The 15,107-nt window shown below is 31.0% G+C and overlaps 1 protein-coding gene across 6 annotated transcripts in view; it reads left to right on the forward strand.

Annotated features, from left to right (window-relative positions):
• Positions 1-15,107, forward strand: part of ZDHHC21 (zinc finger DHHC-type palmitoyltransferase 21) — a 73,641-nt gene that overhangs the window by 12,403 nt on the left and 46,131 nt on the right. For all 6 annotated transcript variants that reach the window (XR_004275756.1, XM_032300175.1, XM_032300173.1 and 3 more), the window contains 4 exons: positions 711-909; positions 2,164-2,262; positions 8,283-8,394; positions 11,699-11,837. Coding sequence is in view for 5 of the 6 variants with exons in the window: in XM_032300175.1 (XP_032156066.1) it covers positions 756-909; positions 2,164-2,262; positions 8,283-8,394; positions 11,699-11,837 (504 nt within the window). In the remaining variant the exon portion in view is untranslated. The remainder of the gene's footprint in view (positions 1-710; positions 910-2,163; positions 2,263-8,282; positions 8,395-11,698; positions 11,838-15,107) is intronic.

A 15,107-nucleotide genomic window follows, 5' to 3' on the forward strand; every position in this document is an offset into this window, starting at 1 on the left:
GTTGTTAACTCTCAACTAAAAAACGCTTTAGTTAAACAGGAGTCTTCTTGAATTGATCATAATGAGTTTTGTTGGGCTTCATTATATGAATTTTAATATTTTTCACGATTTGTAATTACTTTTCACTTTTTATTGCAATTTTTCAAAATACTTTAAAATGTCATATTGTAGTTTCAAGTCCACAAATCTGACGTATATAGCTCAGTAAATGTTTACATATGTATATACCCATAAAGTACCACCGGGGTCAAAATATGGAACATTTTCCAACCCCTCAAAGGTTCTCTCATGTTCCTTTTCAGTTAATACACACCCCTGTCACTACAAGATAACCACTGTTTTGACTGGTGTGATTAAAGTTGCTAAAAATTTTTGTACATAATCTTTTGGTGGACTGGGTTAAGGACAAACTTGTGTTTCAAATTCAGTAGATGATTCCAGTTTATACCCGTGTTAGCAATTCATAATGAAACATTGAAATTATTTGAAGCTTATGATAAAATTTGAATATCTTGAAACTTCTTTGTTTTCCCAAGTATTTACTGTAAAAATATATATACAAAGAAATATCAATAAACATATCAGCTATATGAAGAAAATATCAAATATGCAAAGAAAACTTAATGTCAGTTTACAAAAGTTGCCAGAAATACAGGCTTTAGTCAAATATTTCTATGTAAGTAATTGTTTTCTTTGTTCCTTCTCCTTAGGATCATCCTTTCTTGTGGGTTAGCAGGCAGTTATAAGATTGCAAAATGGGTCTCCGGATTCACTTTGTTGTTGACCCACATGGTTGGTGCTGCATGGGTTTGATTGTCTTTGTTTGGTTGTACAATATTGTTATAATTCCCAAAATTGTCCTCTTTCCTCACTATGAAGAAGGACATATTCCAGGCATATTAATAATAAGTAAGTTTCTAGATCTTTATTTATTTTCTTGTATAATTATTTTTTCTCATTGTAAATGTTTTTGGAGTGTAGTGCCACTATGATAACCATCCTTTTAATATATTTAATATTTTAGCAGTGCTGTCAGTATTTATGAATTTATGGACTTAGAGAAATAATGGCCTTTATAGATTTGCAGTTAGATAAAAGCGATATCTCCATATTTAACTGGAAAGTATGTAAAGACCGTTTTGTTAAAAATAGAAAACTGACACAGTAATGATAACTTATATGTCTATGTGTATTTTTAATATTGCAGTTTTGTACTTAAGTACAAATGTAGACTTTTTAAGAATAGAGAATAGTGTACATTACTGAGAAGTGAGAATTTCATAAGAAAAATATTGTTTATGAAGTTTATTATGATAACACTTTGAACTCTGGATGGTTATTAGCCAATTGGTGATGGCTTGCTTATGATTAAAATAATCAAATTGAAATTATATATTTTGCATGTACATGGCACTTACAATTTTCATGTACATTACCTCATTTTGACCTCACATGAACTGTGGGAAATACAATCTCTGTTATACAAATGATAAAACTTACCAGTACTATGCAGTCAGTCCTGATTGACTGACTGAGCGCTCAGACTGTTTCCTTTTACATGGATACAGTGTATTGTTTTTTATCCCCCCAGCAGAATTCCTCTATTCCTATTATTTAAAAATGTAGAATTATGGTGGCCATATCTATTTTCCCTTATTATTTTTGTTTTCTGGCTGTTAATTTTAAAATTAAAAAAAGTTTCTAAGCCTTAATTCTCAAATTAATTATTTGAAGATCTATCAAAAGGGACAGTTGAACAACATTAATTCAGAGTAATATTGAAGATACCCAATTAGTTAATGAAGAAGTTTAATTGTAGAATTTAAAATGGTATTTTGATCCTTTCAAATATAGAACATGTAGTAATTAAAAGTGAGCCTATATAAGTCTGTGTTATTAAAGAATCATTTATAAAAAGTTTATGTTATTATCATTCAAAATAATTAAAATTAGTAATAATAATTAAAATTAGGACTATTTAAGATAGTCCTCTTGGCAGTATTATTTGGTGAGTGAAATCAATTAATTTATTTTTTAATCTTTAGAAAATGATTTCTCCTGATAGTGTTTATTAAAATATACATTTTAAACTTTAAATATGATTGTTGATAAAATGTTTTGAAGGGTAAATTAACTAATTTATTTAATTAATTTATTTTAAAGTATTCTATGGCATTGCCATATTCTGTCTGGTTGCCTTAGTGAGGGCCTCAATAACTGATCCAGGAAGACTCCCCGAGAACCCTAAGATCCCACATGGAGGTATGGTACCCTGCATTTATCAGTTTTGCTGATTCCAGAATTATTGTCTTTATTTACATATTTTATTGCTTTTAATATATATTGGTTATATATGTCATCTAACACCACTTTATTTGCTTGTATGTGTCTTTTCCAAACTTCTCTACTTAAAATTGCAACCCTGTTCCCCCTGTACCCCTGCAGTTATACTACATCCATCTTTTGGTTTTCTTTTCAGTTTACTTGTCTATTTGTTTGTCTTCCTCCTCCCATTCTAGATCTCCATAAGCTCTGTGAGAGTGTAGTTTTTTTTGTTTTTGTTTTGTTCATTTACTCACTGTTATATCCCTCGTATCCAGAGAACCTCTGTCGTTTAAGATGTTCAGTACATATTTGTTGATTGATAAATGATTATCTGAGAAGTTATATTTTAATTCTATAACAGAATTTTCTTGATGGTGCCACTTATGTCATATTATAAATACAATATTGCTTAGAATAAATATTCGTAGTATTAAGGATACTATTGTCTGTATTCTTCCAAGTTCTAACAATTAATGAAAAAATTGGCAAGGATTCTAGTTTCAGTTGAAGGTGATTTTTGATTACTCTTGCATAATAACTATTCAGATGTAAAAGATGAATTTAAAATGTATTGCTTGTTGTATTACTTACTGGGTATATATAGTACAGCCTTATTTATCTTCATTCCTGAGGTTCATTTTGTGATTGTTTGCTATATAAGCTTTGAGAACTCTCTGAACTTTCTTTTAGTAAGAAATGTGTATGTCTGTGTAGTACATTAAAGAACCAAAGTACTTTTTATAGTAAGTTAGTAGCTTCCAACTTGCTGCATATTAGAATTACCTGGGGAACTTCAAAAAATCTAAGTGTCCAGGTCATACCCCATTTGGTTAAATTAGAATATCTGGGGCATAAGAACCAAGTATCAGTATTTTCGAAAGATCTTGGGTGATTCCAGCATGTAGCAAAGTTTGGGAACCAGTGCAGTAATTTCTTATGAAATTAGATTAAGTGACAGGTTACTTATGAAGCCTTCTCTGAATTCTGATAGTTGCTTTTTGAGACCCACCATTTAGAGGCTTAGCTGGCTTTGAAAATTCAGAGATTTAATGGGAATATTACACTGATGTTTATATTGCTCTAGAAGTTTTTGAACACTACATTAAATATTAGTTTTTATTAATGTATAGAGGCAGTAGGACTGTCATTAGAAGTTGATGTATGTAAATGTGTTTTGCAGTGAGACAGGTGGGGAGGGTGGCACTCTGCAATCTGTATAGAATCACTTTTCTTCCCACTTGGCTTAGCCAAAAGCTCTCTAAAATATTGTATACATGTGTTATCTACTTCAATTTTAAAATCCAGTGGCCCATGAAAATCAAAGAAACAGGTATTTTCTAACTTGAAGACCCGTTTCTGATGAACTCTTTAGTTTGCAGTGGTGAAAGAATGAAATGCCTACATGTTCCAGACACTGCAAATCAATGAGAGGGGCCAGGTAGGAAGTATTTCATATTAAAAATTTCATACCTTATCTGAAAGTAGTCGTCTCTACTCAGCTGTAGTAGAATTGTCATGCAGTTAGATTATTAGCTCTTAAAATCTTAAAGAGAACAGAGGGAGTCCCAATTTTTATGAAAAATTTTGTGATAAAAACAAATCCTGGAAACAAATTTAAAATATTAACAACATTGTATGTACTGCAAAAATTATATCTTTAGACCTAATTGAGTCCACATGTAACAACTCTGTTTTCTTTAATGCCTAGACTGTAGTGATGTATGACACCCTGGCATTTTGCTGTTTGGATGTCTGCATTATATCTTGTTTCAGTTGACATGTGACCTGTTTTTCTTCCCTGAGTCCAAAAAACTTCCCATTCACTCCATTGACAAAAGTACACTTATTTATCATATTTTAATGTTTCTCCAAAGTCTTCTGGTATCACATATTACATGATCCTCATGGTAATTGTATGAGGTAGGTAGTCAGGAGAACAGATTGTCCTTCCTGGATTAAACAGCTGGTTGTTGGTGTGAGACCCAGCCCAGAGACCTAGAACCTTGTTTCTGTCATCTTGTTTCCATGGGTCTATATACAGATTGATAATTTTAGCTTTTTATTATGAATCTAGGGAAAACTTAAGTCATCATGTATTTTTTGTGCTGGTTACCTGATTCTTTTGTAAATATGATTTTAATTTAGTAAAAAAAAAATACAAAATTTTAACACTGAAAAATAATATTAAATTCCTAGAGAGTTGAAACTATAGAATAGTGACATTTATTCAGGAATATTTGAAGGTTGAACAATTTCATTTAATTAATTCTTCAGAAAAGGAAACTTAAAGCCCTAATACTTTGGTGATTGTAACTGTTTTTTTTTAATTGAATTACTCTGAAATATTTTCCATGCTTTTCTGCTTTTTTAAAACACAATGATTTTAATATATATGTGATCCCTAAATATATGAGGCAATTTGAATATAAGGAAATGTTCCATTTTCCCATGAAGAGATTCCCAGAATTTGACTTTATAAGCTTTCAAGCCTGTAGATGAAATAGTCAAATGAAATGATCACAACTTTGTTTATATTATTTGAATTATTCACATGTGTATTTGAAATTAAAAAACATAAAAGCACCTCAGGTTAGAAATATTTTTATCACTTTCATATTTTATGAAATTTTATTCACGCTCTTAACTATGTTTAAAAATGTTTTATTGAGTATAATTTACATGCCATATAATTTACCCAGTTAGAGTGTACAATTCTGTGGGTTTTAGTATACCCACAGTTGTGTAACCATCACTGTAATCAACTTCAGAACATTTTAATCAAGGTTTTCACTTGCATGTTCGACATCAGTGTTTTTGTCATTACTAGAGCCATTTTTTGTCATAGTGTTACAGAGGAAATTCTTTGAAGTTAAAAAAAAATGCATCTTATTTTGATGCAGTCTCTTGGAAAATTTACCCCAAGCTATAAGGATGCCTGTACTCAAGTGATCAGGGTCATGTATTCATGCATAGTTTTGGTTTTATCCTCCCTCTTATATTGCTTTTTAAATGTGATCTTTGAGAGACTTATTGACACTTATTTCCTACATTGACAACTGATTCTTGTCAGGGAATCTCTGTTATGACCCAAACTTTGTATTGATTTAGGTAATTTTTTTTCTCCTTAAAGCATTACTTTGGATTTAAAATATATTAATTGGGAGAAGGCCCCTTAAAATGTGAGTCTTTTAAAAGACTCAAGTAGAGCGTGATTCCTTCCTTTCTGAGGGTTAAACAAAACCAAACCAATCATTGCATTATATTCATTCAAGCATTTACAGCATTAATAAATATCCAGGTTAAACAAAATGATGCTATTTACTCACTTTTTTTCATTATGCTTTATATTTTGATTTTTCTCTCCCTTAAAAATGTATCTATTAGCTTTTGATATTTCTATAGCTATCATAAATTTTCAGTGGAATTCTTTTTCTCATAGGCTTTTGTATTATATCATTACATGGCTAGCACAAAAATCATCAGATATCAGAATGTATCAGTCACCAAGATCCTATGTGGGCATGATTAAAGGGAGGAAAGGGAAATGACTCAGAAAGGCTTTAGAGATATGTAGGGTATGTTAAAATGGCTGGATTTTTTTTCTTGCTACATAAGGCAAAAACACCTTCTAGATGATCAATTAAATTCCTAGATTTTTTTACAGTAGTGATTTCTCTTTTGTTCCTTAAACATATAGGGATGTACGTACTCATATAGGTTTGTGAAACTGAGTTTTTACAGGTATTTCTCATTTTAGATACTTACGTGATATCTTCATGTTATCAAAGGAATGACTCAAGTTCTTTCTTTAGTTTATGGTCCAGACCATAGATTAGCAAATTAGCAAATAAATTCTTCTTAAGACCTGTAGTAAATATTTTCAGCTTTATGGGCCATACAGTCTCTGTCATAACTACCTAGCTCTGCCATTAAAACACAAAAGCAGCCATAGACAATATGTAAGTGATGGGCACATTAAACTTTGTTTATAGACACAGAAATTTAAAATTCATATGATTTTTATATGTCACAGATTATTTTCAATAATTTAAAATTGTAAAAATTATTGTTAGCTCGTAATAGTTCATACAGAAACAGGTGGTAGACTGGATTTCCCTGCAGACTATAGTTTGTATCTGTGGTCTAGATTACAAAATTAGAGGCTTTCTCTGACTATAGCCAAGTGCTCTCTTTTCTGAGGATATATTTTAGGTATGAAATGAAGAATTTATTCTGTACAATATTATATGTTGATTTCTCAGAAATTACCAATAATGAATATACCATGTTTATGTTTTGAGGGACTGATAAAAACAAAGTTTTCATACTGCCTTTTAATGAAAATTGGCTCATTGTGGAGAGCCTCCTTCATGTCTATATTCCTTGCAATGTGTGAATTCAAAGTTTTAACATTGGGATGTTTGGGAGCATTGAATAAGTGGGGGAGTGGGATATGATATGTTTGTGACATTGTAAATGAGTTTACATGTCTACATATTAAATGAGTTTTTATTTCATTTACAGGTAAATAATACTAGTTTTAACTGTATGTAAATTAAGCTTTAATATTGTTGCTCTCACATTTATTTTCATTAAAATAAGAAACAGGATTTTCTTTTACAACGAGATTTCAAGTGTAAGAAATAATTTCACAATTTTCATATTATTGGAACAATTAATTTGATATATGTTTTATTCATATTTTGTTTCTTCAGAGATACCTGTAGTGGGAGTATTTTCCCAACACTTCGCTATGTAAAAGTCCAGCATGTTCATGTTGCTCCTGACCATTAAACTAAAATAATGGAGTTCAAATAGAGAGTCTTTTTAGAAAATTGAATACCGTCTACTATTATCTTTCATTTTATTTAGTCTCTTTCATTTTTTGATTTTTAGATTTTTCATACATCAGCAAGCATTTAGTGACTACCTATTGTGTGCTAGGGTCCCATTCTTCATATGCTAATACTCAATCTGAATGTAGGAGTTAGGTTAATCTTACTATGGCCATACTTTTAATGAGGTTATGGGATAGTATAAACACAGAAGATGAAAATTAAAAGAATTTTGTAAAAGTAAAGTTCCTTTCCAACATATATTTAAAAGATACATTTTTGTATAATAAGGCAATTGTCTTTTCTAGATCGCTGACTCTTCCATAGTTTTCATGGATCTGATTAGGATAATTTTTAATGAAAACAAAAGCCTTTTCTCTTATGTAAACTTCGTGCTTTTAGCACATAACTTAATTGTGTGCTCTTTCACTACAGAGTAGAGGGAACTGCTACTTGGTGGTAGTTCGGTGTTCTGTGGAGAACTCCTTTAGTTTCATTAAAAATAGTAGTCATCTTATAACATTTTTCACTACTGAAAGTATCCTGAGAACCTCCCAAACCCATATGACATCCTTCTTTAACCTGTCCCATACATATTCTTAAATGAATCTACTGATATTTTTAAAAATTAAATGATTTAAGGAAAGTGTATGTGGAAGGGTGTGCTATCTCTGTTTTTCAATTGAGTCTATAGGATTGATTTCAACTTACTAATCAGCTGAAACCAGGGTCAGCATTATTTCTTCTTTAGTGCCTTTAAAAATAAAATTTCTAGAAATCAATTTGTTTAAATAAAATTGTTTTAGTATAATAATTTGGTTGGGCTTTAGGGTTTTGTCATTGGATTTTACTTACATTCTCACAGTATACCCAGAATACAAACACATTATTAATAGTGTCTTATTTTTATATTCTTTTAAATTAGGAACATACAAAATAAGACATATATAGAATAGAACAGCAACATTTATGGCAAACACGTTTACACTGAAGGCTCAGAAGCAGAAAAATCTCTTAGAGTTGTATATTGAAGGCTTCCCATAAAGTCTTCTAAACAGTTGTTGCTAAATGTCAGCATTACCTACTTGCCTTCATTAAATGGATTTTAATTTCCTTCCCTAGAAAGGGAGTTCTGGGAATTATGTAACAAGTGTAATTTGATGAGACCAAAGCGTTCCCATCACTGTAGCCGCTGCGGCCACTGTGTGAGGAGAATGGATCATCATTGTCCATGGTAAGAATAATTCACTTCTAGCAAAAAAAAAAAAAAAAAAAGCAAGATGGTTAATGTAAATCTTAGCAGCTTTAAACAAAAGCAATGTTAAAGTTATACAGGTTTACAGTATCTTAATAAGGATATCTTTATTTAAATTATATGATTCTGTCAACTCCCAAAGTAATTTTTCCATAGAAATCCTATTTTTTGTAACAGAGAGATTTTTAACAAAAAAACTAAGAATTAACATGAAGCCTAATATACAAAAGGATTAAGGTGATTGTTTTAAATGAGGCAATGTATATAAAACATTTAGTGCCATATCTGAAACATAAGAAGTACTTAAACGGTAGCTATTTCTGATTGTAATAAACCATGTACATCCAAATATTCGTATCTCCTTTACATTTGTTTAATTAATGACACATATTAGATAACTTGATAACTTCCTCCTTACCCCTTAAAGCTTTTTAAGCATTTTGTATTGGATATAGCTACTATTATGCACATGTTGGAAGTATGTGAGTGGTAATTAGCTGATTTTGCAGAACTGCCAAGAGTTTTGGTCAATAGGGGGCTCTCTTGTAATATTTAAAGAAAATGCTCAGTTGAGAAATAGAATTTTTGAAAACAAATGCTATGTGAATTCTGTATTGTATCTCATTTTAAAGCTGTCACAAAAATCTGTGAACAAGATATTGTATTTAATTCTATTTTCTTAGCATTGGCTCTCTGTGTAAATATTTAAACTGATATAGTGTAGATTTTTACAAATATATCTGTACACATATATGTAGTATTTATATTTGTATATACATACATGCATATATGTAAATTTAACTACATAGTGTGCTTCTTAATTTATAATTGCATTTATTTAAAATTGACTCAAGTAGAATTTAGCTTTTTCTAATGTTAGTCAATTTAGAGTTTTCCTTATTTTTGGTAGCTTATTTTGATACCACAGTTAATCAGCAAACTTTAAGTGGAAATTAGTTTTTTTGCATAGACTGATTATTTAAATAGAAGATAATTTCCTGAAATAGGAAAAAATAGAGCATTTTAGATAAAAGCACTTTGTAACTACATAAAAATTAAAAAATTTTCTGAATCTGTCAACAAGATGGAATAGTATATGGCATGTAGTTGATACTCAGAAATGTGCCTTGAATCTAAACAGATTCTCAAGTAATTTTGTAAAGCTCAGTGATCGGATATTTGCTATCACAATGGTAATGGATTCAAGAAAAGCTAGGTGAAACATGTATTTAGATAATTGCTAATCATACAGAAAAGTTCAGTTTTTAAGCACTTTTTATAGTAGTGTTTCTTACTAACTAAAATATAAATGTTTATGATACAAGTGGATATTGATGCTTTTTTCCCAAAAGAATGCAGTAGTTTAAGATTAAAAAAATAATCAACTAGGAAAAACTCACTTATTGGTGACCAAATAAGATGCTGTTTAACCTTAATTCTAACGTTGGGATGATTTCTGTTTCTAGGCCTCTTGCTTCCATAGTTTTAGTCAAGTTTTCAGAAGTTGGTAGCAGTGAGGGGGAAGTAGAAAGGACTGTAGGATCAGAAAGGAGGGTAGACAAGGCACTTAAATTCAGGAATATTTATGATTGAGTTTCCTGATAGAGCACTGCTGAAATGTTCAGAGAGAGGGGAAATGTACAGTGTAAATTGGAAGCAGGGAAAATTTTTGATGTTTTCAGAAATTGCATTACTTAACTGCCTAACACGGTTTTAGGTTTGCAGATCAATTTTCACATTGCCTTAATGTTTTCTGTATTTCTGGCTCTGATCATTCTTTTTTTTAATTTTTTTTTTATTTGAGACAGAGTCTCACTCTGTTGCTGCCCAGACTGAAGTGCAGTGGTGCAATCTCAACCTCTGCCGCACTGCAACCTCTGCCTCCTGGCCTCTGGTTTTCCTGCCTTAGCCTTCCAAGTAGCTGAGATTACAGGCACATGCACCATGCCCGGCTAATTTTTGTATTTTTAGTAGAGACGGGGTTTCCATCATGTTGGCTGGGCGGGTTTCGAGCTCTTGAACTCAGGTGATCCACCCCCCTCAACCTCAAAGTGCTGGGATTACAGGCGTGAGCTACTGCATTTGGCCTGATCATTCTTTCTAAGTAGTTTAAATGTTACAAAAAGAACTCATATAGATTGAGGACCTTAATGCTTGCTAAAGCTGTTCTGATTAAGAAGAATGCTGTGATCACAGACATTGTTTCTCAAACTTCCTGGGGACAGGAGGGATGGAACAAGGATAAGTCAGCTTTCAATCAACAGGTATTGAAGAGCATTTCAGAGTGTATATTAATACATAAGCACACTTCTTTTATAGTCTTGCTTGCAAATAACAAAGTACAGCAGATTTTCATGTTTACAAAGCATGCACTCTTAAGTCTAAGAAATGCCTCTCTAAGCTTTTTCAGTTCAGTTCTGTATTTGACTTTAAAAATGGTTTAATGACAAGTTAAAAAGAACAACTTAAATTAGGACTGAAACTTGTTACATCATTTCTTTTTCAGTGACAGTATAATACTATTTTGAAGTGAAAACATTTGTGCAAAGTAATTTATAGTTTTGATCAAGGGTTTTTTTTGCTGGAATTTTAGAATACTTTGACAATTTGGATACAACAAATTTGGAGTAATAAAATATTCAGCTTTAAAGAGCCTTGAAAATTTTTGATTATAACATTAATCATCTTTCCTAGTTAGGGTTCACTGTTGTATTTGTGGAAGTATAGCTCTATATATCTGTAAATAGTTTTGAATACATTTTTATTTTTAGCAACCAGGGATAGATTTTAAAATGAAAAAAAATGGTGAATGCTTAGCAGTTATGCCAGAGTGGCCAGTTTCAGCTGTTTTGCTTCAGATCATTCAGCTTGCTTTCCACAGCTAGAATGCCATAAAGGAAGAGCAATATACAGGAAAGCAGGGTTCTTGCTCTCTTGGCCCCTGTCTCTTCTAACTGTACATCCTCTGACTAGAGGCTTAACTCCTTTGTTCCTGTTTCCATGTCAGTGACACAGGAGGCCACTGTCTGCTCTTCCTGTCTTGCTGAGTTGTTACAAGTTGAAGGAGGATAACATGTGGACATCCTTTGTGAAGTGCTTTACATATATAAAATGATGTATTTATACTTTTCTTTGCATAGTTTGTTGTGACCTTTGAGTGGCCTTAGCATATCTCCATGAAGTTAAGCATATGTGATATTATTTGTTTTTATTTTAGTCTTACTGATCCTGAGATAAACTTACTGAAATTTAAAATAGTTTCTTTTTCTTTTTTTTTCTTTAGGATTAACAATTGTGTTGGTGAAGATAATCATTGGCTCTTTCTGCAGTTGTGTTTCTACACTGAACTTCTTACTTGCTACGCACTGATGTTTTCTTTCTGCCACTATTACTATTTTCTTCCACTAAAAAAGCGTAATTTGGTAAGAAATGTTTATATCCACTAACATTAGAGCACTAATATTAGCATACAGTTATTAATATGTGGTTCCTTTAAGTACAAAAGATTGGAAACAAAACAACAAAACCCTCAAATTGGTGAATTTTGAATTATATTGGGAGTGAGAAAGTGGTCCCTAATCCGAAATGTTCTTTTAATGAAATTCATTTCTGATTATTTATTAGTGTTGAGTGGCTTTCTTTAGAAAGCAACACATTGGATCTTTTAATATACGTGTCTTGGTTTAAAAATATCTAAAATAATTTAAAACAAAGATGAAATGTTCTTTTTTCAGGAATAAAAATGTAGAATTTAATTTTAAAAGGTTCTCAAATAGCTATGTTCTTGAGAAAGAGAACTTTTTTTCTCCCTGACTTTCAACAGTAATGATAAGATGAATTTGCAGGACGCTTTAAAAGTTACCCATGTATATACCATTTGAGGCAGTACCTTCTCACTTTGTAGAGGAACTGCAATAGCTATTAAGACTTGCACAAAATAGTTGTGATGATGATGATGATGATAGCAGCAGTTAGAATTTTTAATTCCTTATCAATATTGTGCTATGGATATCTCATTTTAATTCTCACTTTAGTGCCCAATATATAGGGTGTGTGTGTGTATGTGTATGTATATATATATATATGGTTCCCAATATATAAGGAGTGTGTGTGTGTGTGTGTGTGTGTGTGTGTGTGTGTGTATGTGTATATATATATAGTGCCCAATATATAAGGTAAGACTAATATATAAGGTATTGAAGGCATAAAGCTAGGAAGTGATTATTCAACTGTATTTAGTTATAGTGCTGGGATTTGAATCTGATCTTGTGTGGTTTTTGACTATTATTTTTTCTATTTTACTTGGACTTGGATTGTTTTTTTAAAATAAACTGTGTGTGTGGGAGGGGATGCAGACAGACAAATTGTGCAAGTACTCACGTGAGGATGCAAGGTAAGGAGAAAAAGAGGAAAGAAAGAATAAAACCCTTGATGAAGAAGCAAATTTTCCTTTCCTGTTTACACAAGTTTATACTGTTTAAATCTTTTATATTAGAAAAAATAAATTTATTGGAGGTACATACAATTAAATTCTGGAATAAAGGAGACAGGGAGAAAATGTCTAAGATATTTGGATCTTTTTAGCATACCTGATCGTTTGCTATCGCTGCCTGGCTATATATATTAGGGGGGTCTTATGGTGAATATGCTTATTATATTTAGCTTGAGCAATTAAAATTAGAGACTAATTACTGCAAAAAGTTCAAAAGGGGTAATTTTAAATTGAGGTGTTTGACATTTCACACAGAATATAATGCATGCTAGTGTTATAGTTGTAGATGTGTTTCATCTTATTTATAGATAAACTTCTGATATAATTGGCATTAAAGTTAGATCATGTAAAAGAATATACATATTCCCTAATGTTTCAAATAATTGAGTCTAATAAGAAAAGCATTAATATAAAATTCCTCAGTAGAATTAAGGTAATAATTTTTTTTTAAGTGGCAGAGAAGGAGAATTTAGTGGTGTAAATGAAAAACTAATAGAGGCTGTTTGAGAGGTAATGAATGCATTGTAGTATCATGCAGGATTGGCAAACTGTGGACCTTGGTTTAAATTCAGCCCTCTGCCTGTTTTTTGTTGGAAAACAGCTACTCTCCTTTGTGTATGTGTTGTCTATGGCTACTTTTGTTCTGTAACAGCAGAATTGAATAGTTGTGGTAGAGACTATGGTCTTTGAAGCCTAAAATATTAACTGCCTGGCTCCTTACAGTAACTTTGTCAGCCTCTGGTAGTGGAAAGATCTTGTCTTTGTAGACAGACATACCTATTAAAAGCCTGTTTTCTTCTTATTACATGTATAAGCTTTGACACATTGTTTAACCTCTCTGATTTATAATTTTCTTCTTCTGAAAATGTGAATAATAATGAGATTAAATGAGATAATATATGTAAACTTACCTGGCATATAATAGACATTCAATTTATTTTACATTTGATTTTAGTGAAAGCTCTCAGAGGGAGGAAACAATTTTTCTTTGGCTTATTAATTTTCATGAAAAATTTAGAGATCATTTTACAGTAACCATTTATTACTAGAAGATTGATGACCAACTAAAGAAATTCCGGTAATCAAATGAAGGATTATGGTGTTTGAAATTACAACTAATTTTCTTCCCCAATTGAAAGGTAGAAACTGGAGAAATAAATGGCAGTCACCTTTTTTAAAACTGGAAAATGCAGAAATGGATTATCAAATATAGGTTATATTTGAATATATATACTACATATACGTATATGTATATACATATATATATGTATATACATATATGTGTATATATATATGTATATACATATATGTATATGTATATACATATATATATGTATATACATATATGTATATATATGTATATACATATATGTATATGTATATATATACTACATATACGCATAACAAATGTTGGAAAAAGATCAGCGTAGTAAATGTTTATTAAGAGATTAAAAATATCGAGAAGAAAGTATATCAAAAGTGTGAAAAGTGGGTTTTGAAAAGTCAAACCAGATTTTCCTTAGAGCAACCAATTGTAGATACAATGCAGGTGATTTTAAAAATAAAAATCATAATAATGTTTTAGTCAGTAGCATTTTACCAAATGAAAATCAAATGATTATGTTGGTTTTAAGAAAGCTAGGAATAAAGCCGTTCTAGGGATCTGACAAAATTATTTATGTCTAGTAGTGCTGAGCAGAAATTGTTCTCTTAGCCCAAGTCTTATAAGTTTCCTTGTATCAAGTGAGGTACTTTAATAATTACCACCATATTAGCAGTAATGAAAAGAAAAATCAGAGGTTATGAAATTTCCAAGATCACTTTGTTTCCTATTGAGGAATCAAGTAATTTTTAGTTTTATCATATATTATCTCAGTGGTGAAGTAATTAACATATATTATCAAGTTAGGTGTATGGAGAAAAGAGCTTTACCTCAATATTTCCCATTGTAAAAAAAGTCAGTTTTGTTAGACAAATTTAAATACATAAAATGGAATATTAATTAGCAATGTTCTAACTACATAAGTTTAATAGAGTAAAGCTAAATTCTAGGACCAGAATTATAACTAAACTTGGAGAAAGTATTTTATAATCTATGTAGCTCAATATTCAGTGATCTGAAGCAAGTGAATGTTCAGTAGTTACTTAGTATACAATGAATTCTAGTCATTTAATTGATTTAGAAGTTGCGAATTTGAAG

This window comes from Sapajus apella, unplaced genomic scaffold (assembly GCF_009761245.1).
Source record: "Sapajus apella isolate SASKATOON/1434 unplaced genomic scaffold, GSC_monkey_1.0 scaffold42, whole genome shotgun sequence".
Lineage (NCBI taxonomy): Eukaryota > Metazoa > Chordata > Mammalia > Primates > Cebidae > Sapajus > Sapajus apella.